The 20,911-nt window shown below is 33.8% G+C and overlaps 1 protein-coding gene across 4 annotated transcripts in view; it reads left to right on the top strand.

Annotated features, from left to right (window-relative positions):
• The first annotated feature begins 7,473 nt into the window (after positions 1–7,473).
• Positions 7,474–20,911, top strand: part of LOC131039150 (probable LRR receptor-like serine/threonine-protein kinase At1g56140) — a 51,171-nt gene continuing 37,733 nt past the window's right edge. For 3 of the 4 annotated variants that reach the window (XM_057971839.2, XM_057971831.2, XM_057971822.2), the window contains exons 1-10: positions 7,588–7,818; positions 7,940–8,099; positions 8,190–8,261; positions 8,673–8,744; positions 8,972–9,043; positions 9,887–9,958; positions 10,870–10,941; positions 11,073–11,144; positions 11,252–11,323; positions 11,430–11,507. In XM_057971839.2, the coding sequence (XP_057827822.2) occupies positions 7,716–7,818; positions 7,940–8,099; positions 8,190–8,261; positions 8,673–8,744; positions 8,972–9,043; positions 9,887–9,958; positions 10,870–10,941; positions 11,073–11,144; positions 11,252–11,323; positions 11,430–11,507 (845 nt within the window). In that variant the 5' untranslated portion in view covers positions 7,588–7,715. Of the gene's footprint in view, positions 7,559–7,587; positions 7,819–7,939; positions 8,100–8,189; positions 8,262–8,672; positions 8,745–8,971; positions 9,044–9,886; positions 9,959–10,869; positions 10,942–11,072; positions 11,145–11,251; positions 11,324–11,429; positions 11,508–20,911 lie in introns of those variants that run through there. The other variant, XM_057971853.2, reaches the window with a different exon arrangement.

Below are 20,911 nucleotides of genomic sequence, written 5' to 3'. Positions count from 1 at the left end.
GAGGAGGGACCTCAAGGAGATCAGTCTGGACCAATATATATATATATATATATATATATATATATATATATATATCCAAAGGATCCAGTCGGCCCAAAAGGGATCAAAACCCGAAGAACAATACCTAACATGCAAAATGAACAAGGTCGGCCTCTGCCAAGAGATTCCTCCAAAAAATCCAAGGATGAAACGAAGAAGGTCAGCCACACGCCAAGGAACATCAAAATCAATGCTCAAGGCTCTACAAGATTTGGAATGGGTTCTGGTATATCACCAGAATAGGTCTCAGGCAACCGGTAACAAGAAACTATCATGGAAATCGGTAGCTATATCTTGTCGGAAAGTGATCCAAATGAGATGCGGTCTGAAAGCAAGAAAGATGATCAAGTCTTCAAGTAGAATCCAAATCCACGGGATCTGGTGAGCCAAAACTAGGACACACGGAAAGAAAACTAAAACTGCAAACAAAACAGAAAGGAAAATGTTTGTTTGGTTGATACAAGATTGCTGTGAACTGGGGATGCTCCTGCATCATAACTAAGGATCTAGCTTCTGGGTAGTAACGATGCACATTGTGGAAATCGTTATATGCAGAAAGGTCAAAAAATGGTCATTTAAAAGTGTCGTCCCATACATAAACACCTTTGCACCAATAGTAGATAACTCAAAATTTGCAGTAGTAGTGGACAAATGCCCCAGTAGTAGATCGCCTTTTTTGACTATAATTAGTCCATTGTGCACCACTAGTAGCCCATTTGTACACCACTATTGGGACATTTGAGCAAAGTTATCCACTATTGGTACTTGTGATATTCATTAATGAACTTTTCATTATCAATTTTTTGGGCTCCTTTACAATCTAGTAACAGGAGGTTGGGTTGACAAAAATTTGTCCATTATTGAAACTATGTCCACTCCTAGTACCCTTCCCCTAACCCAAATGAAAGTGTAGAAAAAACAAAGTCTAACTTTTCAATACTAGCAAATAATCATAAAATAAAACAACCAAAAATAGAAAATGACAATAATCAATTCATTGACTACAAAACTATAAAATCAATAAGTTTGAAGGTGTGTCTTGGACTTTGCAATTTCAAGCTACAAAAATGACCATAAGTCAACATGAACAAGTTGAGAAATTATGAAACTACTAAAACACAAATCATGTACATTGAATTATGGATAGATAGCAAAAAGGAAAAAGTTCATATCAAAACACTAGGGGAAGAGCACCAATAGCTAACATAGTTCCAATACCTACACACTTATTGCCATATTGACCCCCCAATAGCTATCATAGTGAAAAAACCTTTAATAAATTTGTTTTGTACCAATAGCTAGTCATTTTTTGTAATTTTTATTCAGAATTGGCCCATTTGTGCACCACTATTGGAACATTTGTGCATCACTATTGGAACATTTGTGCAAAACTATTGGGATATTTGTCCACAAGTACTAGCAATTTTGAGTGGACGGTTACTAGAACATCTTTAGTTAGGTATCAAGTGACACTTTGAAATGTGTACTTTTTGACTTTTGTGCGCATAACTAATTCCACAGTGTGCATCGTTACTACCTAGAAGTCAAATCAATAGCTATAAGCAATTAAGTGGCATACGAAGACAACTAAAACAAAAATCAAAATCCGATGTACCATTTAGGATCTATGGGTGCACGAAGTTAGCTATGACGGCTACTGGTGCTCTTCCCCTAGTGTACGTTGAATTATGGATTGATAGCAAAAAGTAAAAAGTTCATATCAAAACACTCGTTGGATTCGTTGAAACAAAGCGTGGAATTGTCAAAATCTAAAAAATAGAAATTTTTAAATTTTGTTCTACCTCTTTACACATGCTAAAATATGTATCATTCTAAGCAAAACAATTAAAAAGGTTAAAAATACATTTTAAATTATGAAATATGTATATATTGAAACATTATATTTGTTGAAATATTATATGTGATTGTTCAAATATAGAGTAGAAATATCAAAATATATTGAAGTTGTGGAAATTTAAAAAAATTGTAACAAAGTGTATTAGGTCTGTAAAAGACCAAAGGTTAGTCAAATCAGCATTATAATAGCCTATGAAATGATTCTTTGTCAAAAAAATTTAATTATATAAAAATTATGAAAAAACATGTTATATGTGATGTGGTACCACTAAAACACAAAGTGCATATGCTAAAATGTAATGTGAAATCATCAAAACATGTAGTGAAATTGTTGAACTGAGACCTACAAGCATAAAATAACTATGGATGTTGGTCCTATTGTGCATACTAGAATATGCACCCTCTGTGTGACTTATAAAACCAACAAATCAACAAGCACAAATCCAAAATTTTACATAGAAAACATATTTGTGATATAGCAATAATGGAGACACATAAACAACAAACATGAAGAAAATAACTGAAAAACACACATCAAACCTCCATTATTCTAGATAAGCTCCAATGATGGTATGTGATTGATCCATGCTAAAGCACTGCACAAATTGACAACATCATGATAGCATAAAAGTGGATTTAATCAAGAAAATAGTAGCATGAAAGTAGATTATTAGCTCATAAAAACATAAGTATAGTGTGTCTTGTCATATGGGAGGCTAGACCTCTCATTAAATACATATTCTAAGAGGAAAATAGAGGGAGCAAATGTAATGTTGAATCAATGGTTAAGATTTTGATCCATGGACATGATGATAGCATTGTGACAAATGTCACAAGGGAGAAGAAGATCCAAGATCAAATGATGATATTTGATTAAGGTGTATGGCTAAATGAGAAGAAGGCAAGTGGCATGTGAGGTGGAAGGCCGAGTATTCTCACAAGTTGTCATGTAAGCATTTGAAGTAGATATGAGTCAAGGTCAATTGATAAGGTGGAAAATTAGCATACCTCCAAGTTAGTTGCCCACACATGGGGGAGCATGAATTGGGTTGATGTGGAAATCAAAGATGCTTCCAAGATGGCAAGTGGGATGAGTTTGCATGCTAAGGCATGTGGGAGCAGAAGGGAGATTAAGGACACATGACAAGAGGAAAACAATCAAAAAAATTATCCATGCAAATAGATTTAGTGGCTAGGATTAAAAGGCTAAGGATTAATGATGATGTGGAATACTAAATTAGATGAAATATTAAGAGGGATTAATTAGCGTAATCAACTAACTAATCTTGGGTTAATTAATAGATTAAGTTGGAGGAATTAAGAGCTAAAGTTATATAATAAAGTTGGCTTAATTAATTAATATTAGGGAAAGAGTGGGAATTAATTAATAATGAATGGTGAAGGCAATTAATTAAATAGTAACCTATTTAATTAATTTAGGGGGGAGTTATTATAAAGAAAATTAGTGGTGAATTTGGGGTGTCTACGATGTTATTGGCCATTAAATATTTTCATAATTATTTGTTAAAATATATTTTTAAATCTGAATCAATATTTGCAACAGAATTTGAGCCTTTCCAAAACCTATCTTTAGCCTTAATAAAAAAGAAAATATTTGAACTTAACTATTTCAATTTTTTGGTTGAAAATCATTTGATTAAAAATTGTTAAACAATCTTAATAAACATACTGATATTGACTTGGACCATTCTATACCTTCTTATTAGAAGCAAATTAGAAATCGTCCACTTAACTATTTATTTATTTTTCCTTTAAAGACATTTGATTAGAAGTCATTGAACAATCTTAGTCATGTGCTAGTATTGACTTTGACTATTCTAAAAATTGGTGGAAGCAAAATAAAAATCTTTCACTTAGTAATTTCATAGTGTAGAATAATCAAATCGAAAATCAAAATAATAGTTATAAAATATTTACATTTAACAACATTTGATCTCTAACATTTACTCTATAAAAACAAACAACTATTTAACATATAATAACAAGAGACGCAAAGCGTCAAGTTCCTGCCGAAATATTTTTGATTAGTGTTGATGTCAATGATCATTATGTTGATATCAATGATCATTATGTTGATGTCAATTATCTCAAGACAAACAAAAATTTCAAAACAAAAATAGACAAATAACATATTTTCTTAAGATGTTGACGACAAAGAAGACAATGCATAGCTGAATATAAAAGAGGGTCACTGCATATTATAATAAATTTGTCTTGTCAGCATTTGCAACATTTATAGAAGAGTAGTTGTGTGTGTGTGTGTGTGTGTGATAGAGAGAGAGAGAGAGAGAGAGAGAGAGAGAGAGAGAGAGAGAGAGAGAGAGAGAGAGAGAGAGAGAGAGAGAGAGAGAGAGAGAGAGAGAGAGAGATAAATATAAAATTTGAAACAGAAAAAGCAAAATTCTAGCCAATTTTCTATTATTTATTAAGTAGTAGTGCTCCATTTCACAGGTGTTGCTCCATATGGTAGACATCCATGATTTATGCCTTTAAAATGGTGTCCTTCCTGTAATACACAAATTGTGTTTTTTGTTTGTAAATTAGTATTTTCCACATTATAGAGTTCATGGAAATCTTTGAACTGAAGAAAGCTAAATGTAATGTATTATGTTTACCTTTATGTATAGTTTACTAGGTTGAACTTGTAGCATCTGTAAATAATACATATAAAGATTACAATTAGAAGAAATATTTGGATGAAGATAGTTTTTTTTTTATCATGTGCTAAATGGTAAGCAAAATAGCTGCTCAACAAGTGGTGAAACACAATTATAGTGTGTTATTTCTTTATAATGCAACTTTGTTGTTGGCGTTTTCAAATGTTCTTGTATTGTGATTAAAAATATGCACCAACCATTGATTTGAGCTCACACAAAAGATCAATATCAATGACCCACGTTTAAACATGCCAATGACTTGTGGGAAGTTTCATTGATTCACTTGTATGAGCATTTATTATAAACAAATGACATATTTCTATGATTCTTTAAAATATTTGATCTACAAATAGTTCCAATTATTAGACTAACACTACTAAAAGGATATTTGTATAGTGAAGAAGATTTGTGGTGTTAGTTTCTACTTTAAGAATTTAAAGTTAGGATTTTTATGTTGATTTCATCTCTTTGTAATAAAAAGAACATCTAATAAACTAAATAAGGGTTCGAATAGGATTTATTGAACATACCTATTGGCTCCTTCAAAAGACCAATACATGCTCAAGGCACCAAGATTCTATTTGATAAATTCTTTGATAGAGCTAAATCTACCAAAGACGTCATATTTCCCATGGAAGAATTGGATTTCTTAAACTATGGGTTCTGTGTTGAATAAAGAATTGCTTTCTATCACTAGGCCATGGGTTTGCTAGGCCCTCAAGTTGCCGATTGGGATGTATTCGAGGTGCTCAGTGAAGGTTGCGGCACTTGTGCCACATCTCGTTGATGAGTCCCTATAGCCTGGCACGTGGGTAAGGACCTAGCTAGGAAAACAAAACTTTCCCTACCCTTTGCATTATCCTAAACGTAGACAAAACTGTTTACCCTTTTGGATTCCTGCTGCCCACAAAAACCACTTGGACTCATCTAGTTTGGAAGGTAAGTGCAAAAGAAATGTAAAGCTCTGTAAGTGGTTGCTTCAAGAAAGAAGGAAACCTGCTTTCCCAAAAAGGAAGAAAGGGAGAAGTCGAGAAGCTATCATACAAGAAAGGGACTCATCTTGGCAAATCCTCCTTCCCGCTTGAAGCTGAGGGAAGATAGAGGGTAAATGTGATCTCACATATCGTAATGATTGCGGGAAATGCACAAAATAGATTCTTTGAAAGGGATTTTGTAGCTTTCAAGTTGATGTACAGGGTGACATAACCTCAAATTCTTTACTAGTTTCATCTCAGACTATGCCAAAGTGGTAGTTTTTTTAATATGGTATGGACACGCCTCAAATATCACAGTAGGTTGGTTTATTCTCAGATTTTAAAGGTGAAAAATCTTTTGTAGACATGCAAACAAATTGTGGAAGTGCAGAGAACACACCTGAATTGTTGACAGACATCCTCAAAGTGGTGTCGCCTCATGAAATGCAATGATTGCTAGACTTTCAAAAAATGGATTTTATAAAATCTCTTGGTTAGAAGATTGAATTGTATTTTTATTTATTGTGATAATCAGGGATTGATATTGCGTTGAATGTGAATACTATGGGAGCTACTACTGTTGTCAAATATGGAAAAAGCTGCCCTAAATTATAGATTCTTTGTCATGTCTCAACTGGTACATTTGAGGACCTTAAGCATATCACCACAACCTTGCAAGCACACTTCAGATTTGAACTTCACAGTATTACAGAAGCAGACGTCATGTAAATGTGATTTGAAAAATACTCTATTGATATGCATTAACGAGAGTATACCTCTTGTGTATTAATTTTTACGCAAATTCCATTTCCAATGCTGATCCTTCCCTGCTCAACAAATTTGGTTATGAGGAAGCCTGCAAATGAATGGAAATAGTTTATGCACCTTTACAATTCTCAAGTCATATAAATGGGAAACACATTAAGAAGAAACCTGTTGTACCTAAATTTGCAAGCACAAAGAAAACACTATTCCATTTCTCCAACAGTTGCTATTGAATCGTTCTTGAGGTGACAAGAGAGAAAGAAGTATTGCAGCATTGCTCGAATACACACAGGTGACAGGCGACAGAAACTGATAAAGGCAAAAGAATGGAAAGGAACATTCTCAAGTCAACAAAAGATAATTAATAGTCGAACAACTGCACAAAAATTCATGTGCATGCATTAAGCAATGGAGGATGTTTCTAGACACTTAGTGTACTATACATATTATAAAATTTAATGTGTCAAGTGCATACACATTAAAATGTACAATACTAATAGTTCTATCTATTGAATATATATACAATTGTCAAAAAGTATAATAAATATGCATTGAATTATATGACATTTGTCAGGAAAATATGTCTTAAGAAATAATTTTTTATTTAGACTTTCTTGGATCTCATTGAATAAGATAAGATTTTGGTACATCTTTATGGATTTCAAAGACCATCTATCATAATCAACAAGACCGCAAATTTATTGACACTTTGGATGGTTCATAAAAATATTGACTAAATATTTGAAGAAAATAGATTTTTTGCCATGACTGTTTGCAGAATTCACCAATAAAAAAGCAGATAAATAGTATTATTTGAGTTGTAAAAAAATGGGCAAAAATTAGAACTATAAAAATATGAACAAATTTTTAAAAATACTCTCAAATGATTGACTGCCTTAAAAAATAAAATGCACCAAATGAATGCATTAATATACCTGCCTATCGGCAGGAACTAATAAGTATTCAATACAACACATTTCATTTTTACACTAAAAAAATTAATTTTATTTAAAAGTTAATTAAATAAATTATTAAAAATCTTGTGGTCTATTACATCGAATTTCCTATTCAACTAAAACCATTAATTGATACAGGCTATCTTTCTCTCCCTGTCCTATCACAGGACTCAAAAAGTCTCTTTAATTAAGACAATTCATCCCTAACCATTCATCCCTAACCCTGTCCTATCACAGGACTCAAAAAGTATCTTTAATGAAGACAATTCATCCCTAACCTTTGTCATTGGTAATCAATTATGTGACTTGTATTCTGCTGTATACATATGATTTCTGCAGTCCATAATGTTATTATGCTGTATACATATGATTTCTGCAGTCTATAATGTTATTATACATGTTTCTGATAACAATTTTGTAACTTGTATTCTGTTATTTATAGCACAATGACTTCCCAGCTAATCTACACTATTTCACTGATCCTCTCCTTTACCCTTTTGTGTTGTCTACTAGGAGAAGCTGAATCTGCAATCACAGACAAGAATGAAAGTACATAACAATTTAACAGTTTTTATGCAATTCACTAGACTGATTTGTACCAATCTGCTTTAACTCTCTTAACACTTTTTCATTTTATTTTTTATGGTGGGATGTGTCTTTTAATCAACAGCTGAGGCACTGAGGGCAATTGTCCAACTGGGTATGACAAATTGGAACTTAACTGAAGATCCATGCACAGACAATGGAGGCAAGCCTAATAACAGTACTTTTCCAGGACTGGGATGTAATTGTTCTTACCTCAATAATAATGTTTGTCACGTCACCAACATGTATGTATCTGAAATTGTTCCACGTAGCATGTTCTATTATTTCTGGAGTGGTGTAAAAATGAGTTCTGAGTATTGACATTTTGGGTGCAGAACACTTAGCAGTCTCAATCTTAGTGGGGTGCTTCCCCCAGAGTTGGCCAATTTTACTAAACTTCAACAGCTGTGAGTAATAAAACTTCATATATAGACCCATTTAGTCCTTGCATCAACTAGAAATGAACTATTTATGCACCTGCTATTCTATTGAAGCGGCTATCTAGTCATATCTTCCCTTATATAACTTGCTAAATGTATGGCTGCATAAATGCTACTAAAGAAACCTTATTTAGAAATCTACCCTATCAATACTTTTATCTTCATATCTCAAATGGAATTTCATTTGGGTTCTTCTGAACCTCTATTATGATTAGAGTTCTTACCGCATAGGTTGTTGTCTCCTTTTGCTAAAGTACTAAAAATGCCTATATATTTACTTCTTTATCAATTAAAGCATTATTAATCCACTTCAGTGTTAAATCACATGTACTAGCTACAGCTTACCTATCTATGCATTTTGATTGGTGTTTTTGACAGTGATCTGGCAGACAACTTGTTAACTGGCCCATTACCTTCACAATTGGGTTCCTTGACTTCATTGAAATATCTGTATGTTCTCTTTGCATTAGTTTATTTCTTGTTCTGTGTGTCATAGTATGCATACTGAATGCTATTCATGTTTATATACTCCCATGTACGGTATGAAGCTTTTCAATTCAGAACAACTAGTGAAAATAGGATAATAGCAGGAATATAAGAGTTGTGCACACTTCAATGGATTGTTTAACAAGATTAGGATGGTCATTTATCAGTTTCTTTATTGGAATTCTTCTCAGGTATCTTTCAAGAAATCTTTTGTCTGGCTCTATTCCAAAAGAGCTTGGTAATCTTGGGAATTTGGAGATACTGTAATTCCTCTCCCCTCTCTTCTTTCTCTCTAAAATACACTCATTTGTTTGCATTGTACAGTTGTTTTCATTTGAAAACATTCTCATAAAGAGAGTACAATTAGTTTGATGATTTTTGGATTTGATTGTGTTTGATTTTTTTCATCAATGTTTAATTTTTTTTCTCTTTTCTAGTTCTCATACTGATGTTGGATCATTGAGCATGATTGAAAACATTGATGAAAAAATTTAACACAGTCAAACCCAGAAATCATCAAACTAAACTATCATGAACTATAGAACCTTCATGCATTTAAGAAGACAGTTATTTTATTTTTATTTCCAATTATAGAATCAAAAATAGTTTCGAAGGACCAAATTTCATATAAACTTTCTGCTGCACTTCGAGAGTGGTGTACAAAATGAGTTCTGAGTATTGACATAAGTAAAAAAAGAACTATTTGTGCATCTGTACATCTATTATTCTATCGAAGCAGCTATCCATATATTTAACAAATTATGTAGGGAAAACATAAGCTTATATAACTTGCTAAATATATGGTTACCTAACCAATTCCCTTTCCTTAGGAGATGAGTGCTACTAAAGAAACCCTATTTAAGAATCTACCCAATCAGTCCTTTTAGATTCATATCTCAAATGGAATTTCATTTGGGTTCTTCTGAACCTCTATTCTGATTAGAGTTCTTACTGCATAGGTTGTCGTCTCTTTTTGCTAAAGTACTAAAAATGCCTGTATATTTACTTCTTTATCAATTAAAGCATTATTAATCCACTTCAGTGTTAAATCACGTGTACTAGCTATAGCTTACCTATCTATGCATTTTGATTGGTGTTTTTGACAGTGATCTGACAGACAACTTGTTAACTGGCCCATTACCTTCACAATTGGGTTCCTTGACTTCATTGAAATATCTGTAAGTTCTCTTTGCAAGAGTTTATTTGTTGTTCTGTCTGTCATAGTATGCATACTGAATATCATTTTTATATAGTCCATGTACAGTGTGAAGCTTTTCAATTCGGAACAACTAGTGAAAATAGGATAATAGCAGGAATATAAGAGTTGTGCACACTTCAATGGACTTTTTTACAAGATTAGGATGGTCATTTATCAGTTTGTTTATTGGAATTCTTTTCGGGTATCTTTCAAGAAATCGTTTGTCTGGTTCTATTCCAGAAGAGCTTGGTAATCTTGGGAATTTGGAGATACTGTAATTCCTCTCCCCTCTCTTCTTTCTCTTGAAAATACAATTATTTGTTTGCATTGAAAACAGTCTGATAAACGTAGTATAGTTTCTTGTTATTGTTTCTGGATTTGATTGTGTTTAGTTTTTTTGCATCAACAGTTTGGAACATATTCTGTGATCCATCATCAAGAATGTTAGAGAGTTTATTTTTCTATTCCTTGATCTCTCTAATATCATGATGATAAATCACAGTGTGTGATTGAAACATTAATTAAAAAAATGAACACAATCAAATCCAGAAACAAAATCAAAAAGCAGTATGGATTGTGAAAATCTGATATCTTTAACAGAGTACAGTTGTTTGCATTGCTTTCTGATAAACCGAGTACGGTTGTTTTTTTTCATCCCCTATTATAGAATGAATGTAGAATACAGTTGTTGTTTTTCATCCCCTATTATAGAATGAATGTAGTTCTGAATGACCAAATTTCATATACACTTTCTGCTGCACTTCCTCAGAGATTAGGAAATTGAAAATGCTACAGAACCATATAGTCGTCGAAACTAAGCCACATTCAAACTAGAGATGTGACACACAGGAACTTATTGACACTACGTATTGCTATTTTTATGATGTGCAGGCATCTATCTTCCAATAATTTCATAGGTCAAATACCAAGCGATATTGGGAAGTTGAAAAATCTTACAAAATTGTGAGATAATTTCATTTGTGCATTTCAAGCTATGAAATCTTCAACACACATGTTTTCAAATGATTTGTACTCATTTTTCATTGTCTGTGAAAACCTTATGTTCTTAATAAAAGAAAATGGTTTTATTGCAGAATACTCCAAGGAACTTCTTTGAACGGACCTATTCCACCAAACGTATCAAATTTATCTCAACTAGAAGACTTGTTAGTATTGTTATACTCTCTTTTCTCCATCGTAATTTGTTCACAGTGTATCAAATTGCAATGTGCTTCCAAGTTCAGAGTTATATTTACAGTTCGGCCATTAACAGGAGGATAAGTGATATTGCAGAGGGTGGGAACCCTTTGGATTCCATAATGAAGCTAACTAATCTGAAAATATTGTGAGTATAAGAACGCTCTCTGAAATATAGATGTACTATTTTCAACAATTTATTTGCTTAATTGAACAGCTTTCTAAGTAGCTTATAATAGCTAGGGTTTTTGCAGGGTTTTGAGAAACAATAACATCACTGGAAAGATTCCAAAAGACATAACCGGCAAAGCCTTACAAAAGCTGGAAATTCTGTAAGAACTTTAATAAGGTTTTGTTTCACAAGAATTTGAAATCTAGGAGATCCAATGACACTTATTTTTTATTTTTTAATAAAATAAGTGATTAATATTTACAGTAACTAGGAAAAGCTCCTTTTTCATAGATTTATGTTAATGAAAAAAATATAATTATTAGTTAATAATTAATTTAGTTTGACAAATTGAAATGTTAGTTTTAAGAATTAAATGTAATGGATCAAGGCACTTAGCTTTTAATTAGATGAGGAAACATGAATGTTCATTGTGCACAAAATCAACTTTTACATAATTAAAAAATCGATGTTCTTGATAAGCTTATTATCCTGAATTAAACAAATTTAAATTCTTATGTGAATTAATCTTGAGTGGCTTAGGTTTGACCCTATGACATAGATTTGACTTTTGATGCACAAATCTAATTTGGTAGGTTGATGATTTTCAAACCTTATTCATTTTAATCTTGGTATCTAAATGCTTGTAAGGACAACTGGTATTTAAAACTCTCTTTAAGAAAGTTGTTAGATTGCAAAGACCATATTAACCTAGGTCAACCGACTCAACCCCCTTTTTTGACTTACCTTATGGCTTTGAGTAATGATGGAAGACAACATCCACAAACTTATGGATAGCCTATGTGATTTTTGTGTAGACGGTGATTTCTTTTAAGCTCCAAAACCAAAGTGTTCCTAGAATGAATTCTCTCTTTTTGTTTTATTTGACCTTATGAATTGATTGCACATTGAATGTATGCAAAAACCAAGACATAGCAATAAGTTGCACAAATGTGTACCAAGTTGGCTCAAAATGACTAGTGAAAAGGGGCAAGAAAGATAGGATTTTAATTTTAAAAATTTAAATTTGGGGTCAATCATGTGGCACTTAGGATTGCCCAAGGTAAGGAAGTGAAGATCTAAATGTGGCAAAAAATTATTCTCTTGGAGATCTTTAGGCAAGCTGTAGAGATCCAAAGGTTGATTGCATGCAAACACAAGGCTAAAATTTCCCTCCCCATCAAGGTTGGGAACTATTCTTTCTCAAGCATTCATAATGTTCAATAAATGTTGAATTAGAAATGGCCCATCTCACCATGCACTTAGATGAGGCTAGATAAAAGTTTGATCCTTTAGGTAAGATTGGCCCATTTATTGGGTTCTTTGCACATGTGTTAGATATTGAAAACTTCTACTCGTATTGCCTTGATGAGCATGAGGTGAGAATCAGAGACTATAGCTGAATGCCCCTCGCATTAGTTAAGGGACCTGTGTTTTGGAGAAGGTTATCAAGACCATGCATGAGGATGGAAAAGTGTTGGACCCTTCCTACAATCATAACAAAGTATACAACAAACCCCTTGCCAAAGTTGATTGGTTAGTGCATGAGGACCTTTCAATTAAGAACAAAATTAAGAAGGTCATCAAAAGGACCAAAGAATGGATTAAACACCCTTACCACATGGATGATCCTCATCCAAAGAAGCTCAATTCATCTAATACTATTATAGCTATCAAATATGTAATAAGCACCCATATTTTATTTTTAAATAAATCCAAGTGAAAATGAGATAAGATACAATGTTTGTGTCACTTTTCGGTCACCCAATTCCTAAGATAGGCAAGATGAGAACATATAATGAACAACTAGAAATAAAATGCACTTAGCAGAAATGATAGCCAACTCACTTCTTCAATGGAGTATTATATGCAACTAAAAGGAAAGAACACTTCAAGCTTATTCCTTAGAGGCTCAAGACAATAGGTTGATCTAGGAGGCTATCCAATGTTACCAAAAGATGGGTGATAAATCAAGTGTCTTGCCAAAGTTTAAAAAAATATTAGATGAGGAACTTAACGCATTGGAGTGTAACCTACATGTCTTGAAATAAATGATGAAGATCCCATAGGCAAAAGTGCAAAGCAAATAGGTAATAATGGCTACCAACCTTGGATCACCAATAGAGTGGTATTAGGCCACTAAATGCAAAGCAATAATGATTAAGGAGTGCAAGCATATTTTTTTAGTCAAGCAAGATGTTGTTAACACAACAAAGGTAGAGAGAGAGAGAGAGAGAGAGAGAGAGAGAGAGAGAGAGAGAGAGAGAGAGAGAGAGAGAGAGAGAGAGAGAGAGAGAGAGAGAGAGAGAGAGAGAGAGAGAGAGAGAGAGAGAGAGAGAGAGAGAGAGAGAACAAATTGTTGAGGTCATACCCTATACTTTCTAGGATAATCTTAGTAATTTATTTTTCCTATTAAGGTTATTATTAAAGAGTTCATTAGAAATGTGAGAAAAGAAATAACAAAGGGACAAATTGATGATTTCACGAGTGTCAAGTGCAACTTCAATAAGTTTCAATATTGGTTCTCAGAGATTAAATTGGTGATAAAAAAATGCAAATAAATCTCTAAACTCCAAAAGCATTAGATCCAATATATAATCGGCCCCAATTCCATCCTCATCAAGGATGCATTGAATGAATTCAAGGCTCAATTTTTAGCATAAAAAACATGCTCTCTTTTCTCTTATGTAGTAACTATTAAAGGTACTATCCTTCCTGGGGATAGATTCAACTTCATAGGTTATTTTGAGCTTGTAATTCTCTATGTTTAGTATATTGTGTATTGAAAGTTGTAACTTTAAGCTCTAAGAGGAAAAAAGTGATTTATGTCAACTTGTTGAGGTTGGATTCATTTTTGCACCCAACATTGGCTATTTATAACCCTCTTATGTGCTAGACACAATGCAACACTGAGGGGGGGTGAATTAGTGGTTCTCAAACTTTTCCCTTTCACTATCCTATGTGTGCATACCGATTTTTAGATCTAACTATGAACAAACTTACTAGTTAGTGAGGAGACTAACTCAAATGCAAACACACACAAGGGGTATCACATAACACTAACATATACGAGGAAAACCCAAGAGGGAAAAAACTCAGTGAGCAATGTTGCTGGAGTCTACTGCTCCAATCCAGCCTCATAATAAAAATTGTTACAATGTTTTGGGCACCAACCCAAGGAACACCAACCCCTAACTTGTTTATGGTCAACAACCCAAAGGAGATACAACCCCTGCACCAAGCTACAACTCAATGATCACAATGAAAACATCAATTACAAAGGTAGTTGTCTTGTTACAACTGAATCTTGCAACAATTTCATATACCTTACTCTGCCGGTGAGATACCTTCTCTGCTACACTGACTCACTCCTTTGCTACTTAGTTGTCGGTAAACTCTACCGGTACACCTCTCCTCTTCTTCTGCTCTGTTGGATCTCCACCTTACAATCTGCTCTTCACCGGTACAACACTTTGTCGGTTTTCTGTTTGCCTTCTCTGTAGCTTCCTTCACTTCTACTCTACCGGTATTGACACTACCAGTTCTGCTCTGCTACCGATTGAACACTTCAACTTGATTTTCACTCACTCCCACTCTCTTCTGAGATACTCATTGAGAACTTGGCTGATTTGCTCTTACATGCAGAAGTAACACACTTTGCAGCAGCATAATATTCTTCTATTCAGCAACAACTTAACTAAGTCTTTGTCTTGCATATTTATAGCCTGGTTTTCTCACCAAAAGTCAATTCAAAATCTAGGCAGTTAGGGTTTCCTCATCACCCTCGAGGCCAACTGTACAACTTCACCAATAACGCACCTTCCAATACACGTTTTCCAAATAAAGCAAACACAGTCATGTATCTTGACCTACCTCTGTCAAAACGCCATTAATATTTCGGTTGTTTCCTCCTTGAGGTCTTCTCACAGTCTGATCTTCTTGCTTCGATCCAGGCACGAACAACTCCCTAATTCTTCTCTGTCGTTCATTCTTCCTCACGCCACACTTCTCTAATCTGATCCATAAATCACAAGATCCATATTCAATGCACACTTGTAGAAATACCTATCTCTACACGACACTTCACCAATCTCTGCGAGCTTGCCACATTGACTCCAAGTGGTATCCATGTCGACCAACTACCAACAAGGATCTTCATGTTGGTCTAGATAGGATCACCGACCAAACACTCTATCAGTTCCTCTTTCTTGCCGGTTTTCTAACCCTGTCGGTATCTCACATTCTACCGGTTAACTCTTCATGTCTACACTTGTTGAACTGTCAGTGGAACACCCAAACCGGTCTTCAGACATGTCTATCCAAAGCATGCACATTCCCACAAGGTGGGAAGACATCTGCATATGCGCCTTGTCTTATCCTTGATCAACTCTAATCATATCTCAACCGGTTTGTCATAATGACAAACTCATCACTCTTCATCTGTACCAGCATTTCATCATGCCTTCTCTGTCGGTCCAATGCATATCCCTATTCTCATGCACTTGAGGCATTCCTTTGATTCACTGATAGATCCAGTGTGGGCACACTCACTGTCAATCATTGCTTCTCATGATGACTACATCTTCATCGGGTGGGAGTCTTGTTGTCCTGCAACCTTACAACATACATGTGACCTGTTCATTCTTCTCCTCTAGTGTTGATGTGATTCAGGTAACATTTTGCCTCTTCATCACAAACAACATCCAAGCACCTTGGCCGGCTGACAACCACTCACTTGGTTGATCTGACTTCTCCATGTCAACACATCATTTACCAATTGACATCCTTTCCTTACCGGGGATGCACTATACCAGTACCGATCACCTTACCATTCCATCCACACAAGTCAAGCACCAACTTGTGTACCGGTGACTCTTGGGGAAATCTACCTTACCTTACCAATGTTCTACAACACAAGGTGATATCAAAGATATCTCAACCTGTACTCCTCCTTAATAGTGTTGCACATACATCTCTCATACCGGTTGACATCAATGACAACCCAATGCCAACATTATGGACTTTGAAGAGGGTTGTTAAAATTTATTATACGAATTGAACTGTTGAATTTTTAGTGTGGAAGTGCTCTTGAAAATTATAAAGTGCTCATCTATTCAAGTAATGAAAGGATCATGCCTATTATGTTTTGAATGCTCTCTACCTTGGTAGTGGTTTGTTTCGCTCCATTTCTTTAAGAGTGGATAACTTGGTGAGTTCTACCTTACTATGTTTTGTAATAGAGTTGCGTATTGAATTTGCACATCGAATATGGTGGTTAAGTTACATTCAATTTGAAATATCTTTACATTGAGATTTTATTTAGACTCTTGCAATGATGTTGTGAATGGTTTTAAAACTAGTCATTGCAATATTGGTTTATTTTATTTTCATTATATCTTTCATGGCTAAGAAATAAACTTAAATCTTATCATTGTCCATTCATATTATAGTTCATCTTATTTTTAGCTAATTTTCTCTGGACCTTGATATTATTTTGATATTATTTTTTGTTGGCTCAAAATTTATAAGGTAAGTTTAGAATTGTAGCATCGTAAATTGTACACCTTTATTATTGTGTCCAGTTTCACACTCTCCTAGCACCTATTTTAGTATTTCCCTTTCCTCTATGCATTATGGGACCTTTATTGTAAATTAATATTTAAATCAATATTATGGGTCTTATTCCACTTTATTACGTCATCACACTCTTATTTGGGCCCTTAATTCTAGGTGTGTCCTTTATCATTTTTTCCTTATTTATCTATAATCTTACCCTAATTTCGATTCTCAAAGCATATTTTGCATACCTATGAGTTATGGTTTGAGCCACCAAGCTCGATTCAACATTAAAATCTCGTTACCTCGCATCCCTATAAATTTAGAAAAAATATAATAGGACCAAATCGATGGGGGCTACCTGGTCCTGGACGTTTTTCCCCAAATTTTAGGAGGATAATCTAACAATCTTATCTAATTCAAACCCCACTCTATGTGAAAATATATCAAATATAAGTCAGCCTAAAGGTGATTTTAATTATGAAATCCCCATATAAGGCATCTCTCTCAATTCATTTGGATATCTATGATCATCTTATCTTATGCTAAAATTATCATCCAATTCTAGAGAAATCCTTTTTCCTCAAGAGCAAATATGATTCAATTTGAGAAACAAACTACATCAAGGCACCTTCATGTTATGTTTTATCTATGATTTCATGATGGATTTTATGTTATTTATCATGTTATTGCATCAATGCATGGACTTATCCTAAGAACATTGCATCACCTATTGAAAGTATAAATGTCTACATTCAAGAATTTAAATCTTTCCAATTCAATTCAAGTTCAATTTCTATTTCACTTAGGGTTAATTCCAAACCCGAGGTTTGACCTAAGACAAACCCCTATCCACAAAGCCCTTCCTTTCCTCTTGTGTGTAGCTACAAGTACTTGATGGAGCAAGAAGACCTCAGACAACATCTGGAGCCCAATATGAACCTATTCCCATAATTTGGACCTGATTTTCTAGGGCAAGGGCATTGGGGTTGCCCTTGTCCTCAATGTTTTTCATTGGATTTTACAAACAGATTCTAGATTCTCTTACGGTGGCTCAAAAAGACCAAGGCACTAGGTGCCCTGGTCCTACCAAATCAGCACTAAATTTTAGTCACAAGTGCACATTCAAATTCCCTATCCATTTATGTACTTGTTGTGAAGTTTATGTTTCATTATCAGTTAGCATAATCAATCCAAGTTGTTAGTTCATGGATGTACTTTCTTACATTAGATTTGGCATTCAATTTACACATTTTCAATTACATTTTGAACTTAAACAAAAAGGAAATATGACTCCAATCAGCATTCAATCCTATTCCTAATAGAATTGAGGTTGGATCTATTGATTTCATCCTCATTTTATAATGTGATGCATGTAAAAGTTATGTCATTTCCTAGTTTACAAAGCATAACTTGTGAAACCCCAATTTTCATCTGTTACAAGAATATATTAGGATATTCTAGAATAGGATAGATACTTATTTTTTCACCTAATCTTAAAATATTTGATCTTTGATTAACAAATACCAAGTGTAAAACTATAAATAACTATTCAAATTTGGTTGTACCAATAAAGGCCTCTTGTTAACAAAATCACATAAACCACTTAAATTATCCAACATGATCAATACATAGCTAAAAAGAAACCTTAGAGTTGACTTCACAAGGATATCTTTTAACTTTTAAAAAGAAGTAGAGTGTCTATCATTCTACTTGAATTTTGTTGTTCTAAAACCACCATCAACAATAACTAAGGTTATTAAATTAAGGGCACAACTCAAATAATGTGTTTTTTAGAAGAAGGATGCAAAATTGGTCTTCAATTTGGTAGGCAAGCTTCCTTCATAATATTCAGGATTTGTTTCTAGTTTGCAAATTCATTGGTTGACTATGGTAAAGCCCTATTTTACACCATCATTTGATTCTCTCATAAAATGTTTATGCCAATAGAAAAATTTGATCTTCATGGACCTATTATCAAGCCATCCAAGTCACAGGATTTGGTGGCAGGTCATCCAAATAATGAGATGGGTTCTAATAAGAAAAATAAGTAATCATAGTTCAAGTCATCAAAAGATAGAGCATAATCATATTCTCTTTCAAATGGAGATACTTCATCCTCTTCAAAGAAGGGGAAATAATAGAAGGAGGAGATATTGACTTCTTCATACTACAAGAAAGTTGGTCATGAAGATCAATGTTTCCATGCTAAGAAAGTTGATGAATTGACAAACATTATTAAGAAATATCACATCAATGTTCCATCTTCCTACACACAATAATATCTCCTTCCACTTCTTCAAAATCAAAGAAAAGGAAAGGATAGGCACTTGTTGCATTAGTAGAATCTTACCAATAATGGATACTTGAATAAGGTGCTACACATCATATGAGTTGTAATCAAGAATAATTCTCTTCATTTGAGCCTTGTACAGTGCCACACATTCTTAGGTGATGATACTTAGGTGGAAGTTGTAAAAAATATTCAATTGACATCGATGATAGATCATTTGAGAGTGTTCTTTATGTTCCTATATTTTCATTTAATCTACCAAATAACTCATCTTGAGAATGGTAATAAATCTTGAGTTTTATCCCAAATCAATTTTGATCAGATATCTTCATGTGTTGTCTTGGTTGTAATGAGAAAATATAGCCATGAGTCTTAGTTATATGCATTCTTCCATTTTGTGCTAGAATTTCCTTTTACAACTTTAATCACTCATTCAGATTTGATGAAGTAAGCTATGACATGAATGGTTTTTCCATCTTAACTACCACTATCTTAAATAATCATCTCATAGGATATGGAAACACAACTCCCTCAAATCAATTTTTCAAGATGAATTGTGTTTAGGTTATGCCATGGGCAAACATCCAAAAGATAAGTTTGACAAAGGAAAGTCTTAGAGAACTTTGGAAATCATTTATTTGGTTCACAATTATCTAGCAAGCTTATTCCAACCTTGTTTATAAGCAAACCTTGCTATGTACTCATCTTCATTAACAACTATTCTAAATAAACTTCAGTCTACTTTCTTTGCCAAAATAATGAAGTCTTTGAAAAATTTCAATATTTTAAAGCTCACTTTGAGGAGTATAGAAAGCATGTCAAGATTATATGCATAAACAATGGTTGAAAATATGTGAACCATCATCTTGGTAAATTATATGCTCTTGATGGGATTGATCTTCTTCATTCAATTGCATACACACAATATTAGAATGGTGATTCCAAAAGGAATAATAGGACCTTCATAAAGATAGCTAGCTACATGATTCATGGTCATTCTCTTGATTTGGAATATTGTAATAAAGCAATTAATTATGTTGCATGCACTAAAATTTGAGTTCTCTATAAGGAATTAGAAGAGATGACTCTTTTTAAGCTTGATGTGGACGGAAATCAGTTGTGAGGCATTTTTTAGTTTTTGTCTTTCCTACTTGGGCACATATTCCTCTAGAGAAATGAAAAGCTTTGGAACATTAAGTAGGCCTTGCATATTTCTTGTATATTTGAATGGTGTCAAGGGGTATCAACTCGTGGATATGTAAATGCATAAACTCTTCATTGAGAGGAATGTAAACTTTAATACAATCTCTTCTAGCTTGGCCTCTCCTCCTTCTCATCCTTCCTCCATGGTGGACTAAGATGATGGTCACTTGAATGATTTTACCTCACCCCTAGCTCATAGGTTTACATCTCCAAACGATTCATGTTCTAAGGATTAGGATTCTCATCCTTCATCCCCATCTTCTTCATTACCTCAGTGGGATAAATAGTCTCTATAGTCAATAGGTACACTTGTTGGGGATCCTTCAAATACTCAAAGGACTCAATCATAGAATCAAAATCTTTCACACATCTATATTGATTCTACATCTAATCCATAGTCATTTAAGGAAGCATTAATAATTTTTGAGTGGGATTCAATAATGGAAGAAGACTATAGTTCCTTGATGAGGAATCACACATGAGACTTTGTCTCTCTTCCTAAGGGAAGAAAAAAG

Source organism: Cryptomeria japonica, chromosome 6 (genome assembly GCF_030272615.1).
Source record: "Cryptomeria japonica chromosome 6, Sugi_1.0, whole genome shotgun sequence".
Taxonomy (NCBI): Eukaryota; Viridiplantae; Streptophyta; class Pinopsida; order Cupressales; family Cupressaceae; genus Cryptomeria; species Cryptomeria japonica.
Note: the sequence above shows the minus strand (reverse complement) of the source record. Positions and strands in the feature narration are given on the sequence as shown.